General features: G+C 29.2%; 2 protein-coding genes across 2 annotated transcripts; one reads left to right on the forward strand and one right to left on the reverse strand.

Annotated features, from left to right (window-relative positions):
• The first annotated feature begins 4,207 nt into the window (after nucleotides 1–4,207).
• Nucleotides 4,208–10,500, forward strand: LOC132940614 (uncharacterized). Its single transcript, XM_061008335.1, has 15 exons — nucleotides 4,208–5,235; nucleotides 6,317–6,391; nucleotides 6,480–6,578; nucleotides 6,647–6,748; nucleotides 6,817–6,918; nucleotides 6,980–7,081; nucleotides 7,153–7,257; nucleotides 7,328–7,429; nucleotides 7,498–7,599; nucleotides 7,679–7,783; nucleotides 7,852–7,953; nucleotides 8,022–8,597; nucleotides 8,688–10,079; nucleotides 10,172–10,422; nucleotides 10,480–10,500. Exons 1-15 carry the CDS (start codon nucleotides 5,130–5,132, stop codon nucleotides 10,498–10,500), a joined length of 3,342 nt encoding a protein of 1,113 aa, XP_060864318.1. The 5' UTR covers nucleotides 4,208–5,129.
• Nucleotides 10,091–13,161, reverse strand: LOC132941785 (zinc finger MYM-type protein 1-like). The gene is made up of 5 exons (XM_061009954.1): nucleotides 12,578–13,161; nucleotides 12,158–12,340; nucleotides 11,748–11,991; nucleotides 11,357–11,552; nucleotides 10,091–11,301 (listed from the first exon to the last, which is right to left on the reverse strand). The coding sequence occupies exons 1-5, from the start codon at nucleotides 12,773–12,775 to the stop codon at nucleotides 11,247–11,249; spliced, it is 876 nt and encodes a 291-aa protein (XP_060865937.1). The 5' UTR covers nucleotides 12,776–13,161; the 3' UTR covers nucleotides 10,091–11,246.
• Between the last annotated feature and the right edge of the window lie 13,363 nt (nucleotides 13,162–26,524).

Below are 26,524 nucleotides of genomic sequence, written 5' to 3' on the forward strand. Positions count from 1 at the left end.
ATATATATTACAATCGCAATGTAATCGTTGTGTCTTCCGGTACCGGAGTCCACAAATTAGTTTGAATTTTACACATAGTCTTCTATAACGCAGTATACGATTTACCTACTGATTAGAAGAGGGGCATTGGTACCTCCGCCACAGGAAGTCACAATTAAAATAATGTTTTAAACTTTAGTATTGATCATAGAAATATGATCATAGTATAATCGTTGTGTCCTTCGGTACTGGAGTCCACAAATGACTTTGAATTTTACACATAGTCTTCTATGCTACAGTATACTATTTTGCCTATTAATCAGAAGAGTAACATTGATACCTCCATCACCGGAAGTCCCAAGTAACATGATGCGTTCAAATAATTAAGAATCAATGTGTGAAAGTGAAATTTATAATAATACAATCACACTGTAAGCGTTGTGTCCTCCGGTACTGGAGTCCACTAATAAATATTAATTTTACACATAGTCTTCTATAACGCGGTATACGATTTTACCTATTGATCTAAAGAGAGGCACTAATACTTCCGTTACAGGAAGGCATAAGTAATATTGTGAGTTCAATGTGAAAAACCAAATTTTAAATATTATAATCGCACTGTAATCGTTGTCTCCTCCTGTACTGGAGTCCACAAATTACTTTGAATTTTATACATAGTATTCTATGCTACAGTATACTATTTTTCCTATTAATCAGAAGAGTGACACTGATACCTCCGTCAACGGAAGTCACAAGTAAAATAATGTTTTACACTTTAGTTTCGATATGTAAAGCAAAATGTAATATATATTACAATCGCAATGTAATCGTTGTGTCTTCCGGTACCGGAGTCCACAAATTAGTTTGAATTTTACACATAGTCTTCTATAACGCAGTATACGATTTACCTACTGATTAGAAGAGGGGCATTGGTACCTCCGCCACAGGAAGTCACAATTAAAATAATGTTTTAAACTTTAGTATTGATCATAGAAATATGATCATAGTATAATCGTTGTGTCCTTCGGTACTGGAGTCCACAAATGACTTTGAATTTTACACATAGTCTTCTATGCTACAGTATACTATTTTGCCTATTAATCAGAAGAGTAACATTGATACCTCCATCACCGGAAGTCCCAAGTAACATGATGCGTTCAAATAATTAAGAATCAATGTGTGAAAGTGAAATTTATAATAATACAATCACACTGTAAGCGTTGTGTCCTCCGGTACTGGAGTCCACTAATAAATATTAATTTTACACATAGTCTTGTATAACGCGGTATACGATTTTACCTATTGATCTAAAGAGAGGCACTAATACTTCCGTTACAGGAAGGCATAAGTAATATTGTGAGTTCAATGTGAAAAACCAAATTTTAAATATTATAATCGCACTGTAATCGTTGTCTCCTCCTGTACTGGAGTCCACAAATTACTTTGAATTTTATACATAGTATTCTATGCTACAGTATACTATTTTTCCTATTAATCAGAAGAGTGACACTGATACCTCCGTCAACGGAAGTCACAAGTAAAATAATGTTTTACACTTTAGTTTCGATATGTAAAGCAAAATGTAATATATATTACAATCGCAATGTAATCGTTGTGTCTTCCGGTACCGGAGTCCACAAATTAGTTTGAATTTTACACATAGTCTTCTATAACGCAGTACCTATACGATTTTACCTATTAATTAAAAGAGAGATACTAATAACTATGTTACAGGAAATCATAAGTAATATTGTGAGTTCAATGTGAAAAGCAAAATTTTAAATATTATAATCGCACTGTAATCGTTGTGTCCTCCTGTACTGGAGTTCACAAATTAATTTGAATTTTACACATATTTTTCTAAACCAAAATATGTGATTTTACTTATCAATCAGAAGAATGACACTGATACCTCCATCACCGGAAGTCCCAAGTAACATTATGCGTTCAAATAATTAAGAATCAATGTGTGAAAGCGAAATTTATAATATTACAATCACACTGTAATCGTTGTGTCCTCCGTTACTGGAGTCCACTAATAAATATTAATTTTACACATAGTCTTCTATAACGCGGTATACGATTTTACCTATCGATCAAAAGAGAGGCACTGATACCTCTGTTACAGGAAGTCATAAGCAAAGTTATATGTTAAATGTGTAAAAGTAAAATTTAAAATATTATAATGCACTGTACCTAATCGTTGTGTCCTCGGGTACTGGAGTCCACAAATTACTTTGAATTTTACACATAGTCTTCTATGCTACAGTATACGATTTTGCCTATTAATCAGAAGAGTGACACTGATACCTCCATCACCGGAAGTCCCAAGTAACATTATGCGTTCAAATACTTAAGAATCAATATGTGAAGCGAAATTTATAATATTATAATAACACTGTAATCGTTGTGTCCTCCGGTACTGGAGTCCACAAATTACTTTGAATTTTACACACTTTCATCATAATTTGTTTTAACTTGGTAATTATTTAAGATTAGTTCTTTTTATCGCACACTGCATGTCACAAGTTTGATGTGTATAATATTATTGAATATATATATATATCGAATATCGTTTTTTTAAAATTATTTGTATTATCTTGATAATCACAATATGTATATGCCATTTATAAAACCCTTCTCCCGTTGCCCTCTTGTCTAATAGACATGACTCCTACGACTGCGTATCCATCATAATGTTATACAGGGAAAACCATAGTGTCCCACCAAATGTCTTATCGTTCTTTATCTATATCCCTTATTCGTACATGACGAGAGTGAACGACGACAGTATAACATAGTAGGAGCTTACATTGTACGTCACTAAAGATTCAATCATTCTTTCCACGGTTGTCGAAGGTGGCTTTATGGATTGTCTGACTGACCATCGCGTTTCATTATACCTATGTTTTGTTTTCGCTGTTTTTCTCGTGTCAACGATTAAACAATTTTTTTTGTTTTTTAACAGTTTTTTTTTCATTTTGTGTTTATTCAAATTAATGTTTTTTCTCGTGAAGTACCTATATAATAGAATACAAATAAGGTTGTAACTATGTTAACGAGAAAAAATAATCGTTTAAAGAATACCCATGCAAATGAAGAAGATGTACAAGAAGGTAAGCTATTTCTACTTAAATTGTTTTTAAATAACATCGAATAAGATTTTACATATTATTTGCTCATACATAATTAAATTTATTTTACCCGAGTATAAAATATATGCTCCTAATGGCTTATTTTACCTTTAAATAATTTACGATAGGTAGGTATATAGAAGTGAAAGTAAATACCACCCGTAAGGCTGTAACCAATAATTTTTTTCTAGAGATTCTGAGCGAAGTGATGAATACCTATATTATTGATTTTACAATGAGGTATAACGAGAATTTTTATGCAACATCAATGTTTGACTAAATTTTTTTTTTTTTTAATTTAAAAATAAATAAGAATGAATTGGTAGGTACTTTAAATTTTTACTAAAGATGATTGATGACATTTTAAAAATATCTGAACTCTTTTAGAGATATATACATATGATAAAGGTATTCGATATTTTTTAGTTTTTATTTTCTATATACCTAGGTAAATTTAGATAGAAAAATGTTCAAAGTTCGTCAAAATCCTTGAAAATTAAATACCGGGTTTCTCTTGCTCGTAAGTTTTTCATATATAAATAAAAAATATCAAAAATACCTACAGTCACGATATTTTTAGTAATGTTATGTCTTTATATATTGCCAAAACTTTAATCATGACTTTAGTTATTTTGCTGTAATTTAAATATATTATTTGTGGGTATACACTATACATACTTGAAACGTTACTAAGACCTATAATATTATATTTTTAACATACAATGACATTTTTTAATGAAATGTATTCGACAAAAATTAATTTGCCTTACCGTAATACTACGAGTAAGTTACTAGGTAGGTACTTAGTTATAGTACCTATAGAGCTTCGCTCAGAATCGTTATTCGTATGCAATGACTTATCATTGAATTAAAATGCGACATATAGATACCTACTGTTAGTGTTATTACTTATTACACTCGTCAGATAGGTTTCTGATTTACCCATTTTTTTATCTGATCATCTGTGGCGGAATTTATATGAACGCAAAAAATAGATTTAGTAGTTTTCTTGCAGGTGGGATTTACAAATATTTATTTGGGGGGGGGGGGGGGGGGGGGTTGAAATATAATTTATTACAGGTGCAGAACGATAGCGTTTTTCTTTAAGTAAAATCAATTGTACGTAAAACACCACATCGACATGGGTGTGTAGTGTTCAATGTGCATCAATTGAGAAATATAAATTTTTAATTATAGACTTAAGAGGACGCTACGCGGCTTTACGTTCAATAGATCTCATGTAGCTTTGTTAGATTTAAAAGTTTTAATATTAGAGTGCATTTATATAATAATAATATTATTATTAAAATTAAAAGTAACAAGATTTTCTGTGGTTTGGTATAAGTATTTTTTCTACGGATAAATTTTTAAGCAAAATATGATCATTTTAAAATTATAATAAAAATGTATACACTTAAAACTATTTAATAAAAATTTCGAAAAATACTCCCACCGTACCACATAAAATGTTGTTACCTTTAAAACTAAAAATGGATAAATTCACTAAAATATTAAAATTTAAAACTAAAAAAGCTCCACGAGAACTACTAAACGTAAATGCTTTGTGTTACGCTTTTGTAAGTCAGAGAATACAAATGCAGTGGTTCCTTTTAAGACTAGCAAAAATATAAAAATATATTATTGGTTTGGTTCAAAATTTAAAATTGTTCCTATTATTATAGTTAAAACGTTGTTTTTGGTAATACGTAAATAATGCTATTATAACAATGGTATACAAACATCCATGTAATTACTTTTCAAAATTTCATAATATCATAAGACATTTTCATCACGCAAATTAATAACTAATTGCATAACAAATCAAATAACTGTTTACAGATTTTTTTTTTTGAATATCTATTACGAACATTTAAAATTCTTTTTTACATAAATTGTATTTACTTAGGGTACTGAATTTATTAAAATTAAAATCTTAGAAAGTAGTAAAAATAATAATTTATATTTTGTTAATTAGAATGGATTGCAGTTCAATACACTGATGATAATGTTTTCTATATGTGTCCTTCAAAAACAATAAAATGTAAAATAGTGATTGGCAAAAAATATATGGTGAAATGGGTTAATAAAAAATCATATTTAGCTAAGGTGCTAAAAAAAGGAAGTAAGTTTTCTATTTATTTTTCATTTTTCATTGATAGTTAAAAACATATTAATAAGACTATTTCCCGTATTCATAGTAAATTTAGGTGTCCCATAAGATATGTTAAACTAGGTATATGTTTTATGTGACACAAAAATTGATTATGCATACGGGCATATAACAATTTAATCATGATAAATAATAAATTATATACATATATAACTATTAATTCTATATAGGTAGGTAATCTATAATATAATATTATAATATATCACCCAATAAGTACTAGAGTATTTACACATTGATCTATGTTATACCATTGGGCATTGATTATAAGTACTATGTATTATATTGTACATTTGTACATATTATAATGAACATCTCTAGGAAACTAAATATGCGCTTATCGTAAAATTTTTCGGTTTGGAGTTTTAATAATATTTTAATAAATAATAGATCTAATTAAATAAATATTAAGTAATTAAAAATATTATGATTTAATTTTATTGGTAGGTAGGTAACTTTCTCTGAATAAAATAATACAAATTTTGTTTTAATTATGGTACCTAATTTTACATACTTTTTTAAACTATCTTGGTAGATACTAAAGATACAACTCTTATCATATAATACTGATATTTAATTTTTCAGTCATCAAAAAAATATAAGAAAAATAGATATTTTAATGATTTGCAGTTTTATGCCTATCCACCATTTTTTGGGGTTAATCACAAGTCCATACACTGTATTAGGTATACGACTAGTAGAAACACAGTATAATTATTATTATAATTTTTACTTTATTTATATTATTTATACAATTTAATCTATTAATAAAATATAAATACTTCACCACACCTACTTACACAGTTCACATGTTAGACATTTAACTACAAGTTGGTACTAATTTATCAACTTGAGTAAATCTATCCAAATTAAAAAGTAAAATTTTTCAGTTAGGTGCCTAACCATTTGAAAGTGTCGAGGCAGCCACTACCTAATATATACCTAGGTCTGAGATAAATAGTTATTTCAAAATAATAGAATTTTATTGATTAAGTTAGTAGAAACAACTTTTTAATTTTATATTTAAATTTTAAAGATAAAGAAAATATACAAAGGTTCTTAGCTGGTAAGAGCATAAACCATATGATAGATGAACCAATAGTGCATTCAAGTAAGTGCTAACGTGAACATATTATACGTGCAGGCGCGATGCAGCAGTTTTGCTTTTTTTAATAAATATATTTTTTTTAAAAAAAAAGGCCATAGTTTAGATCTAAAAAGTGGGAAAATTGATGCAATAAAAAATCGTGAAATGTTTACCTTGGATCATTCAATGGATAAACCAAGCAAGCATACTAGTAAGCGCATTATGTCTTTATTTTTATATTTAATATTTAACTTATGTATTTTTTTTATTTAATTAAAGGCCAAGCTGTTGAGCAGAATGATTTTAGTAAAATAGATGCATCAACAAATTTTGAAATGATTAACTTGGAACAGTCAAAGGATAAACCAATCATGCATTCCAGTAAGCGGTTTTTCTCTTTAATTTTATATTTAATATTTAACTTATGTATTTTTTTTATTTAATTAAAGGCCAAGCTGTTGAGCAGAATGATTTTAGTAAAATAGATGCATCAACAAATTTTGAAATGATTAACTTGGAAAAGTCAATGGATAAAACGAGCATGCATACTAGTAAGCGCATTATGTCTTTAATTTTATATTTAACTAATGTATTTTTTTTATTTAATTAAAGGCCAAGATGTTGAGCACACTGATTTAAGTATAAAAGATGCACCAATAATTTGTGAAACGTTTAACTTGGAACAGTCAATGGATAAACCAATCATGCATTCTAGTAAGAGTGTTATATCTTTATTTTTATTATATTTAATATTTAACAAAAATATATTTTTTATTTTATTTAAGGCCAAGTTGTTGAGCAGAACGATTTAAGTAAAATTGATTCAACAAAAAATAGTGATATTTTTGATTTGATATTTGGTATTATGGATGAAGCAACCATGCATCCTAGTAAGTGCTTTATCTCTTTATTTTTATTATATTTAATATTTAGCAATAATATATTTTTATTTAATTAAAGGCCAAGCTGTTGAGAACAATAATTTAAGTAAAACTGATGCACCAACAATTTATGAAACGTTTAACTTGGAACATTCAATGGATAAACCAAGCATGCATACTAGTAAGCGCATTATGTCTTTAATTTTATAATTAATAATTAACTCATGTATTTTTTTTATTTAATTAAAGGCCAAGCTGTTGAGCACACTGGTTTAAGTAAAGTAGATGCACCAACAATTTGTGAAACGTTTAACTTGGAACAGTCAATGGATAAACCAATTGTGCACTCTAGTAAGAGCGTTATGACTTTAGTTTTATTATATTGAATTTTAACATTATTATATTAATATATATTTATTTTTAATTAAAGGACAAGCTGTTGATCAAAATGATTTAAATAAAATAGATGCACCAGAAAATTGTGAGATTTTTGATTTGTTGTTTCACAATATGGATGAACCAATTGTGCGTTCTAGTAAGCAATTTTTCTCTTTAATTTTATATTTAATATTTAACGTATGTATTTTTTTTATTTAATTAAAGGCCAAGCTGTTGAGCAGAATGATTTTAGTATAATAGATGCATCAACAAATTTTGAAATGATTAACTTGGAACAGTCAATGGATAAACCAAGCATGCATACTAGTAAGCAAATTATTTCTTTTTTTTTAGTATATTTCATTTTAATATTTAATATTTTTTTTTAATTTAAGGCCAGGCTGTCGAACAGAATATTATTGGTACAATTGTTACATCCAACAATACTGAAGATTTTGTGGGGTCAGAATCATCAACATCTTCTGATTGTTTCAATAGTCCAGAATATACACCATATGCAAATGATAAAATGAACTTGGATTTTGAAACAAGTGATTCAGATGATTTAGATACAGTACTTTCACCTCCTTGTTCACCAGTAAATACAAACATAAATATAGTCAATACGGTAGCTGTTCATCAAATAGAATTAGATGTCCAAAGAGCTAGAAAATGTTCTTATAACTATAAAAAAAATGTTAAAGATAAGAGAGTATACTGTATTTTTTGTGAAAATCTACAAACCAATTTTCCACGTCATGTTGAACGCAAGCATGCACTAGAAACTGAAGTTAGATCTTTTATATTATTGCCGAAAAAATCAAAAGAGCGCTTAAGACAATTAGAACTTCTGAAAAATAAAGGAAACTTTCACTATAATAAAACGATATTAGAAAAAAAAAAGGGTTCACTTATAGTTGGTAGACGACCTACATCTTCTGAAAAAGTGGCTGTCAATGACTATTTACCGTGTAAATTCTGTTTAAAGTTTTTTAAGAAAAAAATTATTTTTCGGCACTCTAATAAATGTAAATTTAACGACGAATCACAAAATAATGAAGTTACAAAAAGAAGAAATGTACAGTCTCAATGCGCTATGCTGTTACAAGATACAGATGATTTCAAGCAATTAACTGCTGAAGTTTTTATTCATATGAAATATGACAATATATCTTTTACAGCTCAAAACGATAAACTGATATGTGCATTTGGAGCTAGATTACTAAAAAATCATCGTGAACAACACCTAAAAACGTATATATCACAACGCATGAGACAAATCAGTAAACTTTTATTGATATTAAGAACATTAGTTCCAGAACTAAAAAACTTAGAAGATTTTTTAGTACCCCAATATTTTAAAACAATTGTCAATGCTGCAAAAGAAATAAGTGGTTACAATGAAACTGAAAACTCTTACATTCACCCATCTATAGCTCTGAAATTAGGACATACAATTCTGCAATGTGCCGATATCATAGAATGCCAATCAATTATTCAAGGCTCTTCTCAAGATAAAATAAATAAAATAAAAAATTTTGTTACAGTATTTCAAAAAGAATGGAAATTTTCAATTTCATCTAACGCCTGTCAGGACCTTTCAAAAAAAAAATTCAATAAAACTATAAACCTCCCAGATGCTAAAGATATTACAGTACTACACAATTATTTGTTAAACCAAATAAAAAATGTAACTCATCTCGTTGATGAACAAAAAGAAATTAACCAAGAGACATATAAATTATTTTGTAAAACTTTATTAACCCAAATAATACTACTAAACAGACGAAGATCAGGTGAAGTAGAAAGAATACAAATAACAGATTATTTAAATAGAGACAAAAAAAAAATGCAGGAAGAAATTTTGAAATCTCTCACTGAAGTTGAGTCAAAACTATCTAATAGTTTTATAAGGTTTGAAATAAGAGGTAAAAGAGGCAGAGGAGTACCTGTTTTGTTAACTCCAGACATGAAAAAATCTTTGGATTTAATGTTGGATATGAGAGCTTCTGTACATATTTTTGAACAAAATAAAAATCTTTTTGCTATACCATACACTGCTGTAGGAGTGTATAGGGGGTCAGATTGCCTGAGAAGTGCAGCTATTAAATGTGGAGCAGCTCAACCACAATTATTAACTTCCACAAAACTAAGAAAACATGTTGCGACAATAACACAATTATTAAATCTAACAACTAATGATCGTGAACAATTGGCTAATTTTATGGGTCATGACTTGGCAATTCACAATGAGTATTATAGACTTCCGGACAATACTTTGCAACTTAGCCGTGTCAGTAAAATATTGCTTGCTGCAGAATCAGGTAAAATTAACGAACTCAAGGGAAAAACACTAGACGAATTTGATGACATTATAATTCCAAATGATTTAAATGAAAGTTCATCAGATGAAAAAGAAGATGATGAAAAAGAAGATGATACAATTGAAAATAGTAAGGTTTTATTTACATAAGTTATTGGTTTTAACTTGTATCATTTATTTATAAAACAAAATTATTAATACTATTTGTTTTCACTTTTATAGGTGACTTGTTTGAAAACCATGTTCGAATGAACATCAGTGAGACAGAAAACTCAATCACAGTAGTTGCTAAAAAATCCAAAAAAAGAGGGGATTATATAAAATGGACCATGGCTGAAATAAATGCAATCAAACGATCACTTGGAAAATTTATTGCACTCCGAAAAATTCCTCAACAGCACGATTGCTTACTAGCAATTAAAAATGAGCCTATTCTCAAAAACAGAGATTGGAAGAAAATCAAATTTCAAGTGGCAAATATTATAAAAAAAACATTAAAATAAAATTTCATATTATTTTGTTGAATAAAGGAAACAGTGAAGTTATATTAAATTAAATGGTAATTAAATAATATATTAAAACCTTTAATAATATTGTAGAAATCATAAAATGTAGTGGAGAGAGGAGCGTGCATGGTGGTCACATAAGGGAAAATTATTATATCTTACCATATATAACTCGGAAACTAAAGTCAATATTCAATATTGATTTATGAACTTATAAAATACAACATATTTAACTTTGAGATTTTTAAAATTATTTTTTATAATTTATTTTAATTTTTAAAAAAAACTGCAAATGGTTGTTTTTAAATTATAATATTATATTAACAAATACCTAAACAAAATATTTTAAAATTAATAAGACATTTTATTTCAGAAATAACCAAAGAATAAACAAATACCTTTTAGAGTAAACTTGTAATTTTAAATGTCACCTATGTAGTTTCACTTTTGACTGGTATTGGCCGAATATAAATAATTTTTAATTGGGTATCGTACATGTATCTCAATAAATTAACTAACAAAGCGTTTTGTAAGTGTAACTGCAAGCATTTTAAACTACATAACATTTATCATAAAACGGGTTAATAACTAACTTAATAAGTTGAAATAAACACTTGACATCATTTTTTTTCGAAAAGCAAAATAATAAATATGTAAGTTGTAACAATGCAAATTTCTTAAAAACTAAAAAGGAAATTAAAAAAATGGTGTTATCAGTTGTTAACATAATATGGCGGGAACAATAATTTTAGGATTTCATACAATAAGAAATCAGCTGTACGATGAAACAGTTACTTATCAATCTTAGTCTTTGAGATCACCTGTATTGCCCATATTAAGTTTTTACTAAAAATATATGAATATTAAATATTAATCCTACATGCAAGACTATATTAATTACCTTGCTTCATCACACATCAGAGCAAAAAATCCAACAGAAGAAACCTCATTTACAATAATTTCATTAACTTCATCGGCGCATAATTGAATAATTTCATCCTGGATTTTCCAACTAGTATAATTAACATGCCGGTTATGCATATTTTGAAATCCAGGTACTGATTTTACATACATGTTGCATAACTCTTTGAAATTACCTTAAAATGAATTATTAATTTTTATTTTTAAATAGTTAAATAATAAGTAAATATAAATCTAAAGTTGAAACCCAGAAAAAAAATTAATCCTATACTGTAAGCTAATGTTTATTTTGCTAAGCTCAAAACTTAATTCTATATTTTATTTTATTGTATTCAAAAAAAGGCTAATATAATATTATTTTTAAAAATTACCTTGATTAAGTGAAGTAGTTTTTTCACAATGGCCTCGAAATGCCATTCCTTGTTTACTGAGGTATAAAACTATATCTATAATATGGCAGATATAGTTTCGATTTTGCTTAATTTCTTCTTGATGTACAGCAGACAGTTGTGATAGTACACTTCCAGACTTTTTAGCTAATATACTAAGAGCCAGTTTTGAAACAAATGTCAAATGGCTCTTAGAAGTATTATGTTTCTTCAATCTTTCTGAAAGCTATATAAAATAACACAGTAAGTATACAATTTAATTTTCAAAATCAAATAAATCTTTATTTATTTATGTATGCACAATTTTAATTTCCGACTTCCCTAGACAATCTAACTCACAAGTTGAGCATTTTGAAGTATTAAATCTATTCAAATTAATTATTTAAACTTACTTTATGCCAGGTATTAAATCCTATTGTTGTCCAAGTATCTTCCATATTTTTATTACCAAACATCCGACAAGCATAACAAAATGTTGCATCGCACATAATACTGTATTCAAGCCACTTATATGTATTGAAATATTCACTGCTGAATGACCTAAACTGAGAACCAAATTTTGTTTTTGGATATGCCTGAAATAAAAAAAAAGAAAATTAATATTTGATACCTATAAAATTATTATACACAATAATTTACTACCTTTTCTAAACATCAAATTGAAAAAAAAAATGTGTCAAATAAAATAAACAAGTGTAATTTCTTAAAATATGGATGTTTAAAATATTAAGCATATAATATTATAATAATAAATCTATGCTTAGGTACTTTAAAAATAAATCATAATAAGCACAAATAGTAAATCCACTTACTGTTAGTATGGGGCGTATAGGTCCAGTTTCTATGTTTCCCAAATCATTGCAGTTGTGTTCAACTACATTTATTTTATTGATCGATGGATTAATGGGATCATCAATATTATCTTCATCTAGAAGTTGGTCATTCGTCAAAGTAGGATTTTTAGTGGTGACACGAGAATTTGTTTTATTTTTATTAAAAATACTAAACATTTTTATTTAAATTCAAGAAGTTCAAGAATCAGAACATAAATACGACAATGTAGTATGTTATACGTACAATCGTCAATCGTTAACTCAGTTGATCTAAAATGTGGCAGGTCCGCTAAACCACGATGTGCATTGTGCAAGTGTACATTGTATATTTGTATTTTGTATAAAATATACATGCAACACGCAGCCAAATGTAAAATAACTATAATGTGGTGACTATATTTTTATCATCAAGTACCTACCAACTAACTAACAAGAGAGTAAAATCAAAATCAAATAAAACAATATTATTATAGACATTTATAGTGGGGAATGACGGGCCCGTATTACTGTACCCAAATGGAAATACCTATTGCTTACAAGACGTAGGTAAATAAATAAATCCGTATTCGATAACGTCGTATTAAATTGGATTCTATTATTAATTTATTGTATTATGCCTACAGTACACTCTTCACTCCCTCCTCATCAAACTTATTAACGGAGCGGTGGCAAGGTGCGACGATATCAGATATATACAATATAGTACATACTTCTGCCATTATAATATTGACGATAAAATTAACGGCGGTTGTTGAGCGTTGGTCGGGAATCTAGGAAAAATGTATTAAAATAAAACCTATTGATTCTACGTATTGTGTACACGGTACATTTTAATAGGTAATAAACCCAAATTAATAAACGTATTTGATGTTTCCATTGACCATTAGAGGTTAAAATAAATTAGAAAAACAATATTTTGATAATTTACCAATTTTACCAGTCAATTAATTATTATTTATAAAATCAGAAGTGTTACTGTTACCGATATTGTAAAAAATCGGTACAGAAAATTTGGGAGTGCTAATTTTGATTTTGGGAGTGCTAAGCACTCCCAAGCCCCCCCCCCCCCTAGTTGCGCCCATGGCCCATTCTCCACTATTACAAAAACACTAAGTCATTATATGTCAGTATTTTATTTTCATGAAATGCAAATAATTATTAGTTCATAAAATTGGCATATATTAGACAAAGTCTGACAAACTTTATATTTATATTATATTTGTGTACACTAGATATGTTAGGTAGGTAGGTCAGTATAATATTTTTGTTGACTTCAGATGTAACAATGTAGGTTTAAAACCTAATGTTTTAGCTATTTGGAGTCCATAAGGTACCGGAGTGTATAATGCTTCTTAATTTTTTATAAGTACATATTATATAAGTATAGGTATATAGTGTTAAAGTAAAATTTAAATATTACAATCGCACTAAACTCGTTGTGTCCTCCGGTACTGGAGTCCACAAATTACTTTGAATTTTACACATAGTCTTCTATGCTGCTGCCTGCTCTATACGTTTTTTTGTAATAATCTAAAGAGTGACACTGAAAACTCCGTCACCGGAAGTCACAAATGATGTGTTTTTGTCACAAGGAAAATTATGTGTTCAAATACTTAACACGTTGACTGTGTAGGTATGTCTTTTTGCAGTTTTCACCCAGTGCGTAGGTATCATAAAAGTAAAACAAGTCTTCTAAAAAAAATAATAAGTGTTTTTAACGATTAGTATGTATACATAATTCAAACATGAGTTAAATCCACGCTAAATAAATATAATATAACATTCAGCCACATGTTGGGAATAATTAACAATTTATTTTAAATGTGTTTCCTCGTTGCTGATTGATCATCATGACGTCAATATTGGCGTCAGTACGCAGTCAACGTGTTAATGAGTGAAAGCGAAATTTAAAATATTACTATTGCTCTGTAATCGTTGTGACCTCCGGTACTGGAGTCCACAAAGTTGGAGTTCATAAGGTACCAGAGGCTACAATGCTGCTTAAATGTCTACAATTTTATACTTAAAATATTAATATTTTAATTCAGAATCATATGAAACAATTTTTTTTTAATGTTTTGGTATTAAAAACTAAGTTCTAGGGTTATTCTTAAGGGCGGAAGTCACTATTACTCTTACATGTGCATGGAGTTTACTAGATACCATACGCGGGTATGTGTGTGTGTGTGTGTGTGTGTGTGTGTGTCTATTTTCTTTTCGGCATCATTATTTTGACAACTATTACTCAATCATAATTCTATATATACCTGCCTACTACCTCCGAAAATAGTGTTCTTTATAAACTACACCCACGTCTGGTCCTATTCATTCACTGCATACTTTCCGTGCGGCGCATTATTCGATTTTCCAACATGCATGGAAACAACCATTAAAAAAAATCGTGTATAGGTACACGCGTATAATAATATATGAACATTATTATCGAAAATCTGTTATAGTGCGCATAATATTATATAATAGAAGTATCGAATATGTTTATATGTTTACTTCTCGCGGCATCTCGTGGCGTTATAATATCGCTCATCTCCACATTTTTTTTTTATATACACTCTACCGCAACCACTAACTCTTTTCATTCTTTAGAATATTGGTATATACGTTTTAACATTAAGTTTTTTCTTTTAAATGTATATTGGAAGTTTTTGAAATCTAAATCAAGGTTTTGATCTCTATACTTCCTCATATACCTATAGTTTGTTTAGTTTTTAATCTGTAATTGTTATTATTTTATAAACGTATTTTGCGTATAGTATACAGTAGTTCTTTCAATATTGTGTGTTCTGCACTATTATGTATACATTTTTTTAAGGTCCTCGACAACAACTAATATACTTTGGTCACTGTGTATTTGTACAGTACGGTATAGTCGGGCAAAAAGGGGTCCATGCATAAGATCAAGCAGGATTTAAACGAACCGGATATGTAACGTCAAAAACGATAACTATTGCAAATATTGAAACAATAGTTTGGAAACGGAAACAAATATTTATGAATGATCTTATACATAATCAATACTCAAAACTTACTGTCCACACGACGGTGATAATAACCTTACATTGGTATGTAACTATAATATGTGGTAATGACTATAATAGTGAGTTAAAAATATGTAAAACGCATAAACTAAAATTCACGCGCAAAAGAATGAATGTCTACGCTGCTATCCGAGTCACTGAAATATTTAAAATGTCTACGCTAAGTAATGAGTATAATATTACAAAGACGTTTTGTGTTTTAAATATCAAATTAGTCGTCTAATTAATTACTAAGGGATTTTCTTTTATGATAACATAATAAATAATGTATTATTATTATACGGATTTGAGCTGTTATTATAACATGGTACGCGCGTTTAAACAGTATATAATATATACGATATTGTATATACCTACGTACACTGTACCTATGAATATCAGGTAGGTACTTCCTTATAATATTATATAGATGCCGATGCTCTACACGCATATAATAATAATGACCTACCCGTCCATAGTAAATTCATTAATTTAGGGCTCCACGTATTATTTTTAATGACAGTATTTATGTATGTACAACATGCAGCGCACATATTGATTATCAAGACGCGAACGGCCACGATATTGTTATTTTAATATAATATGTAAGTAATATGTTATATTATATTGCAAACGATAGAAAACCGACAGCAATTAATGTACAGCCTATTATACAGTGTGGTTGGAATAGTCACAACTTTCGATGTACGGCGATCCCGCTTATCGGTACGTTGTATAAAAACAAAAAGTTCATTAAGTACAACTTACAACAATCATTGTAACTTCGAATTTGTATTCGCAAATCTTGGCCGGTTCATAATGTTTTTAGTTAGGAAAATAATAGCTATGTATGGGCTCTAGAAAAGAAAACCACAAACAAAATCTGTATCCACTAGAAAACATAAATTACCATTTTTGAAACTCGAGTCGTGCAAAATGCGACATTTAATCACCTACCTATTTTATTTGTTGGCACGAGTAAAAAAAAAATGTTTTAAATTTAGAATGAATCTTATTTTTTTTTTAGTTTAAGATGAAATAGAACTATCTTATTAGTTTTAAGGAGTAAATACTTGTGAAGAATATTGCGTTCGAAGTATGTGCATTGTGCGCTATTTTTTAAATTGAAGTTCACTCTTGCTAATAAATTCTATCGCCGGATCAAAGCAGAACACTATACACGCGTAATTGTTCAAAAAAATAGCTGCGTTATCCCAGCCCATGTTTTCACGTATTTGAGAGAGTGGTGTACAAAATCGAACAATTTAAAGTAGATGCATATTAATATATTATACTGAACAATTTTGGAATTCAAATTTGTGTATAAAAGTGTGCTGTGTGACGCACCTCGAAAAAGTAGTGCGCTACTTCCAACCACTGGCCACTGCATATCTACATGGACTTACTTTCAAACTTGAAACGATTTAACCACTAAATAGCGATCGTGCGGCGGCATTAGAAACCATTACATTTCGCGTTCGGATACATTCTTTTATGAGACCTGCAATGATAATAATATATTGTAATAAAATATGTGGTTTGTCTTCGAAGCCACTTTTATTACTTGAACGAACCTCAGATAATACGGTGGACCACAATCTGGTACTATACGCACAGTCACACGTGCGACGGCGACGACTGCGAGAAATTAATATTGTTTTGATAATAATCATTTTTGGTTAGGCACATAACAAATACACATTGTACGATCATACCGGAAAGGTATGTCATCCCAAACGAATAATTATGGACGATAAGATTTATCCGACACGGATAAATGGGAATAAGCGCGTACACTTATATAGTGGTGATGGGAAACGTGTGCGCGTTGTAACACACGTGCTCGTTTATTTCGTAATTCTTTGGCTTGGTAGCTGCCTTTTTTGTGAGGATTGGCACTTGACAGGATATATTATATTCTTCAATTCCACGTTTTTGAAACAAATCAGTTAAGTATGCCGTTTTTTTTTTTTAAATATACGAATAAATGACTAAACTTAAAGATATTTATCTATTTTAAATTATTATAGATGAAATAAAAAATATTTTAAATATTTTTTTGTTCGACTAACGTACTAAATCTGGTAGATAGCTCTACAGATACCGATTCTGTTTGATCAGTAGTTATAATCATTATTACTGACATATTATTATAATTGTGTGATCACCCACATAAAACCGTGGGGCTATTTGCAATATTGGAAGCGGGCTGAACTCCCTAATCCCCTCTAGTTTAACCTGTGAGTTATCATACATGATACGGTATACTACATACAGTATAATATGCGCGTGATATGCATCATGAGTTCCGGAGGTGGAATTTTAAAATTGTACAAAAACCAATATATATTGATAATAAATAAAAAAACAATAAACGAATGCGACGGATTTTTCATTTTTTTTTTATACTATATTATTATAGTCGTCATCGAGCGGTGCAGTAATTCAATAAAACGTGCGATTGGTTTGGCTTGGTTTTCCGAACGTATACGGAGATTTATATACGTTGGAAATTGGCGGTCCATTTGTTCGAGCCCGAGACCGAGTACGAAAATAAAATCATCGCGTGCCCTTCGGTTGCCAACGCACGGCGGCGGCGGCGACGACGGTTTTTTTAAACTTTTTTAACGCTTTGAACTAGAGCGAAAACACTCGCGTGGGCCGATCAATATAAATTGGCCGAAACGTCGCACGACCGCCGAAGAAAGATATAGTAAACGCCGCCGGCCGTGACAAAGAGGGGAGAAAATAACATTTAAAAAAAAATCTCTATAACACTTATTAGTTCTTACGTATATATTATATTAGGTACTGTTATTTTCACGACAAAATTTAATCGAGTTAAAATTTTTTCAAACTTTGTATGTGCAATAGGTACTTATTAAACCTATACACGTTAAAGTGTATTTTAATAAATAATAATGATGAGTATGATGTTTTTGATGATTATGATGTTAAATGTATAACTCAATGTGCCACTAGTTATAGAGACAAGTCTGCAGGATGACATAAGTTATATGTTGTGTGATCCAAGGTCAAGTGCCCCAAAGTAAAATTAAATAGCGGTAAGGCGTTAAGAAGGAACATTCAATAAATTACGGCTGACAAATTAAAAAAAAAGTTGTTAGAGGAAATTCTAGCGGAAAACGTTTTGTAGAACAAACGCCAACGTTTGAAACGTTGAAAAGGTAGAAATTCGCGAGCGCTTGGTTTAATGCGGTATTTTGTTTAACCGCGGTCGTGGTGTATGACATAAAAAGTAAATCGTGATAAGTCATGATAGTAACACAATGAATAGTGATAACGATCGGCAAAAGTATAACCACGGTTCTGGTTACTAGTACTAAACAGACCAACGCTGGATCATGGCGTTTGCAATGTTTGCAAACGTTTACAGCATGACAAAATGTTTATTTTGTCATGGTTTACAGCTTTGTTTAGCAAACGGACGTTAATCAAAATACCGCATTAGACCTATCACTAGACGGCTTCCCTCCTCGTACCATTCATCATGTAAGTAAAATGTATATATTGTTATCATATTATTATTCTATAATGATCACATGGTATAGATTGTTAATTTTACAGTAAAAAAAAACAAAAAAGAGAACCGTCGGATTTTTACATCGAGATGACGAGTCACATGAAAATGTACGAGTGATGTAAGTCGTTAGTTTTTGGACGACGGACATTTAAAACGATATTCCAAACGATGAAGTATATACTCGACTTGGTCATTTATATGCTAACACATTAATCATTCGCACGTTTTGTACGACGACGACGACGACGACGACGAAGACGACGATAATGATAATTTAGTCAACGTAAGTCGTCAAGTTGGCTAAATAATCGCATAATCCTCGTGCTTATATTATAATATTATGTACGCGTACAACGATTTCAACGCGCGTGTTGCATAAAATGATAACCTAATAATAATAATAATAATAATATGATATATTGTAGTGTATGGTGGCGTGGTGCATTATCAGGTGCTAACATATAAAAATGCTAAAAATATACGTTTTAACAGCCTCACAAGTTAGCTAAAATAAAGCAAAATAATTTTTTTTTTTTTTTAAATATTTTGAAATGTAGTCGTGGTGCTCAATGTTCACCAGGATAAAATACGATTTAAAATATAACAATCGGACAACAAATGATTTTAAATATTTTCATTTGTTCATTATAAAAATGTTTATTCTACTTATTAATTATTGAAGCATAATAAAAGTAGCACTTATAAAAATCTAAATTAACAAAATAGCAACAAAAACCTGAAGTATGGAAAAACTAATTTCATATTTGACTTTTCGGTAGCTTGAAACAAATTTAAATCTTACTTAGATTGTTTTAAGGTTGCCCGTTAAGAATACACGAATGTTACAACTTCCGAGCCCTGAATTCATTATCCTCTCAAACAGCTATGCGAGCCGCAGGTTAGGTACCTAGCTATAATACCTGCTGTATGCATAATAAAACTTAAAGTCACGCGTTTCATACTTTATAAAATGCTAAAATATAATAATAAGTAATAACAATAATATTAGGACGTATAACCTAGTAATAATAATAATAATAATTTCATTCGATAACGGTTTAATCGTTTCATCACGGTTGGGCAGGTACTTATATAACATGTAAACCCTCCTTGGCTTCCTCCGTGTATTATAACGTGGGTAACGTATACTTATAATATTGTAAAACTCGCCGTCATGTGCGAAACCTCACATTGAACGTTTCCCGACTAAACCGGACATTAGAATGATAATGAAACACGATAAGATCGAAACGTTGGGGCCGACTTAATTCCGCAGTGGCGTGTGCTGCACGAGAACGAATTCTCAATGGTTATTTTATTGCTGTATTAATATTAATAATTTATTTTATTAATAATAATTTTAATATGTTGTTACTTATTATTTCATCTACGAATAATATTGCATGTATAGGCCGAACTTGGAAAGTCCATTTGAAATATGAACTAGTTCATAACGACACGCCGGGTGAGCATAACAATTAACCAAGTTTACTAAATCGTTCATTTTCTCTAAACTTAATATTTTGGTTTGTTTGATTAACGATTAATATACTAATAAGTTAAATTTTTTCCAAGAACTTTCCTTTGCCTCAATAATTCAAATGGTGTCTCTACACTGCTCGATTTTTTCTTCTTAGAAAAAAAATATGGGTACCTATCGAATGTACCTATTGGATAAACTAACCATTACAAAAAGGTGTATTTAAGGATTGTGTTATTTATTAGTAATTATATACCTATGATATTGCTTAAAAAATTATATTTATTAAAAAAAAGTTGACACGACAGTAACGAAATAAAAATATTAATTTGTAATTAATGTTAAAATAGCAACATTCGGCCATACAAAATACATATATTTTTCAAAACTTATTATTTGACATTAGAATAACTTTACTTTTTTAAGTACTTAAGAATATAAGTCTTAAATCAGTATATTTTTATGAAATTACATCAAGTTTACTTACTTGCTTAGAACTAAATTAAAATAATAAATATTTTTATAGTCATTATAACAAAAACAAATTGTGGTGGAGCTTAAATTTTTCTAATTCCATTTTCTTATCGGAACATATTATGAAGTATTTGATAAATTTGCAAATTAAAATTATGTTCATTAAAATTAAAAATATTAAATAATTTAACTTTAAAAATAAGTCAATGCAGACAAAATATTAACCCAATTAATTTTCTTTCATACATTTTAACTCGTTCATATCTATCTGGTAATACAGAACATAGAGGTTCATTATGAGAGGCACATATTATATGGTACAACTGTACAAGGTACATGGAACGTATTACGACGGTGTGTAAACTTAAACTGCTTACACTCGAAATATATTGTATTATCATCATAATATAGTGTACGGTGCAGACCACAGTGATATTACCTGCAGCTGGGTCACACGTAAATACGTAATACTCCACAATTCCCATACATCGATGGTGCACCATATGTTCACATAATAATAATATTATAAGTAACAAATATGAAATTATTTAGGAACATAAATAGTGAAGTTTCGTTGATTTTAAAACTTCAAATGTTGCCTTTTTTTCTAAACTTATAGTTAAAATATGTACAACAACCACAGTTTTAAAGAAGAAATAATAATAAACCTACATATATTTGGTTAGGTTAGGTTAAAAAGCAAATTTTGGAAATAAGTGGACTAAGCTTCACATCTATCTTACTCTGAAATCTAAAAATGATAACTGAATCATATACCGTAACATACATACATATATATATATATATATTATATTATATAGATTCTACACAATTCTATTATAGGTATTTATCAATTGTAATGTTATTCATTTTCGTTTTCTAAATATTTACACCCCATATTGCTGTAAATATTACGATGAAATCACACTCGTGGCGTTAATAGACTCAATACAATAAATTAATGTCGTAAATAATTCTGTTTCAAAATTTATCGAATGATTCTCGGGTTGCCTGATACTATAAAACCGGAAGGTAATTCTCTTGAATTCGGTCGACAAAGATAAAAACTTTTAACGACTGTATGATAATAGGTTTTTCGAACGTATAGGCACATATATATATTATTATATTATTCGCTTTACACGTCACCGGAAAACGTCTTCAATTAAAACGGTTTTAAAACCCCATCTGAAAGCGATAATCTATTTATGCGGTGTACGATTTAACCGTGAGTATATATGATGTTATTTACGGTGGATTCACCTTCAAAATTCCATTTCAAAAATGGACAATATATATATAACAGGTTAATAATTTATGGTACGTTATAGTGGTTCTTACGGCACAGAATACAATAGATTATATTATATTAATATATAATACATATAAAAAGTTATGCAAAGTATAATATCAGTATTTTAAATAATAATATGTTTTTTTTATTCTTGTGATAAATAGTTTATTTCTTAATATGAATAAAAATTATTTTTTGTGAGTTAGTGACGAATAAAAGTTTCTATCTCAACATTAAAAACTTCTTTTTTTCATAATATATATGAATTATTATGTAAACATAAATGCACCTATAGGTTTTACTAAGAATATACATTTTGTTCACGTAAAATATTGAACAAATTAGAAATTCAATAATAGTTACCAAAAAAATAAATCCAATATTGAAGATAGTATGTAAACATAATATGCAAATACTTTTTTTCAGTATGATAGTATTCCTTCTTCGAATAAATATTCTGAAAATTATTATAAGTTATATGATAAGGAATTTGAACACAATAAAAAGTACCTATTATTTTATATCGCAAGTGCATGAGTTAGCTATATAGTTAACTATCTATTGACGAAATACCTCCACTGGGATGTCTCTTCACTCTGTTTCCTGTGTGTACTAAAAAAAAATTATCAATTAAACTTATTGTTCAACTTTTCTAATAGAATGCCTGATAGAAAAAATTATGTTAAAAAAAATTATTTTATATGATCACATATAAGGAAATTAAAATCGACCTGTACGTCGAATATAATATTATACTATTCTCACGCACATTTCGGTGTACCTACTAGGTACCTAATAACAACATAATATTACCCTACGTGCAGGTTTCATGGCAACATCACAACATTACTCCGTTATAAATAATGAATAATAATATTGTAACTGACGATGAAAATATAATATATATATATATATATAGGTGGGTGTATTTAGAACTTCCGGCACAGGAACTTATACTTATGTCTGTTGTATATTGTGTAAAAATCACACGGGAACTAGAAATCTTTTGCCGAGCAGTTTCGGTAAGCGACCATCAATATTATCGGATCGAATTACGAGCGGTATAAGAATGTACCCATCTATGTCTACAACAATAATAAAAACACCCGAGAATTTTACGATCAAAAAGAACAATAGGAACGGTGTCATGCGATATATTATTTTTGAGCGCACCATGATAATAATACCTATATATATATATAGTGCCTACCCGCCTACGAAAGGCCATAATTAAATTGTCGAAGATATATTGTGTCGCGGTGGTCCTCCGAGAGGAAACTCGATGGGGGTGTAAAAAATTGTTGTAAAAGACGCGAACTATCACACATTGCATTGTTCGACGAAGCTGCAGCCGAAGTGGATGTAAATTCATCGAACGATTTATTATTTTAATATATTATAATATTATCACAACACTACGTTCGCAGAAGTCTTTGTCAGACGTGCATTTGATTCCGAGAGTGTTTTATAATGTTTATTGTTATACCTCAGTAAAAAATAAAAAAAGGTAAAAAACGACGATTGCATTCCGTTTTAGTAAAAAATATACTCAAAACGCAAGCGTGAAATACCTAATCACGAACGCCGGAATACACAGAAGCATAATATTATATTTTATTGAGTAAAAACTACATAGGTACAATTTAATATATATATTGCTAAGAAAAAATAACGATAATCGTATGAAAAAACTTGTTTTCTGACAACGCTGTTCAGTATTCATAGCTCGTAAAATGTCAATATTTATAATATTACAAATTATGATAATATGATAGGTTAAGTACGCGTGCAGACAGTGCATTGATTTTTTACAGTCGTATTATGTTTTAATAAAATACTTCTCGAACGTTTATAATTGCATTACCTACTCATATTCATGTCTATCTGAAATTACATTCATACATTTACGCTTCGACCTACTTGCCCTATCTATTCGCAATTCACATTATACTTTCTAAAACTTCCCTCTATACACGTAAAACACATTCACTTTTCTAATAGAACTTGTTCTACTGCATCAACCACAAATCATAAGTACACACGTGAAACAACTTATGGTTAATTTTTATGTATTTCATTCAGCATTTATAGTGTTTGATATAAGATAATGTTTTTGATATTTAAATAATAAAAATGAATTAGATACACAGCGCTTGAATAACACGATGAATATTATAAGAATTATAATTTCGTTCTTAAATGTATATTGTTTCACATTAATTTACTAGATTTTTCTTCTTAAGAACGCTTATATTTATTTCAATTTGAATAAACACAAACAAATTAAGAAAAAAAATGTTGGTTTCATAAAAGTGAAAAAAAAACAATTGAAAAAAAATCTACATTTGAATGCACGAGAAAGGTATTTTCAAAAAGCAAACGGAGACAGGATACGTTTTCAATGACTGCAAAATTAACGCTCTAGTAAACCTCATATAATAGATATTTTCTGGTATACGTTGTGTGAAAACTTGGGTAAAACAGAAAAACTATCGTTGCTACGGTTATTGTATCTCTAACAGTCCTAATAAAAATGTATTTATTTCTTAGCGAATGGGTTTTAGAGATAAAACCGATTTTCAGACTCGTAGAACTGTCTTTTGATGGGTTAAATAATTTATTATTGACCGATTTTTTACGACAAAATAAAGTAAGGTGTGGTTGCTAAAGAAATGCGTGAATATTTATTGTAATTTTATTGACGCAACTCTTTTAAAAATATACAATGTTTTCATAAAATTTGACACTTGTTTCTTTTTTGTTCTATGCGTTTGACTATAAAATAAGAAAATAACAAAAATTATATCCTCAAGTATTTTTTAATCAATTGAAGTTCTTACGTGCCAGATACTGAATTCGTCAAAGAATTCCCTGGCGAAGGGCCAAAACGATTTCCGTTTACAAATATGTTTATTTCCAACTTCAATCAGCTTTCGATAACTTTTCACGGTTTCTTGATTCTTTACACCACGCATGTGATTATTGTTCTGCAGAAAATTTATTGTTATACATTTTTGGCATATTTTCTTCGAGAACCTATAAAACTGTTTCCCTTGTACGAAATACGAGTTTAGTTCGAATCTCAAACGTACCAAACGTACCAATCGTAGACAAACGAAAATTTATTTGTGTTAATTAATTTTTATCGGACTTTCCAATAATATTTCTTCACATTAAAATTAAAAATTTCTTTAGCGAAAACTTAATTATAAAAGTTTACGTTTCTGGGAAAAGCTCGAAAAAAATCAATATAGCGATACTAACGCCATTCCAACGAAATCCCTGTGTATATATTATATTTAAGTTCTAATTGTCGACTAACATTCACGTTTTATCTCAAATAGTTGAAACTATTTACTGATTCAACGCGACAAATTATTGCCTGGTGAAAGTTCAGTTTTCTCTTCGAGTTGTGTTATAAGTGAACTTAATATACCCTTTCAGTACGAAAAGCATACAACTTTCAACAGAACATTTTAACGGATAAAAGTGTTATGGTACAATATTTTATAGTGATGGAAGCATTATTATATTTTTTTTTACGGTCGTCGGAGTGAATATTCACAGGGCACATTTTAATACGAATTTAATTTTGAAATATAAAATATGTACACATGACAATCTAAGATATTTGTAAAATTGTACGCTGTACGCATTTAATTGATATTATTCACGTAAAATATCGTCAAATTAAGTCCATAACATGGTGTGTAATAAATAATAATATTTAATACGCATAACTGTTCACAATATTATATTTCGTAAAACGGTATTTTAAAATAAACTTTCTTTTAAAAAGATCAGTTGACGTAACTTAACATTTTGTAAGTGTAATATAAATATAAAAAAAATATAAAAATGTTATTTTGAAATCCCCCGCTTTGAAAAATCATAACTATATTATTGTTTTAAGGTATAACTACAACATGTTTGATATATTATGCAGTATTGGGTACATTGTAATATTATCGTTGGTACAACAAAATACTACTTTTATATCGTAATGGCAATTAGGCTTTGGGTTACTTGCTTTTGCTCCAGATAATATTTACTTACCTTAATAGACGCTACTCACTTGTGTATCTTAGTGAATTAAGCT

Source organism: Metopolophium dirhodum, chromosome 3 (assembly GCF_019925205.1).
Source record: "Metopolophium dirhodum isolate CAU chromosome 3, ASM1992520v1, whole genome shotgun sequence".
NCBI classification, from domain to species: domain Eukaryota; kingdom Metazoa; phylum Arthropoda; class Insecta; order Hemiptera; family Aphididae; genus Metopolophium; species Metopolophium dirhodum.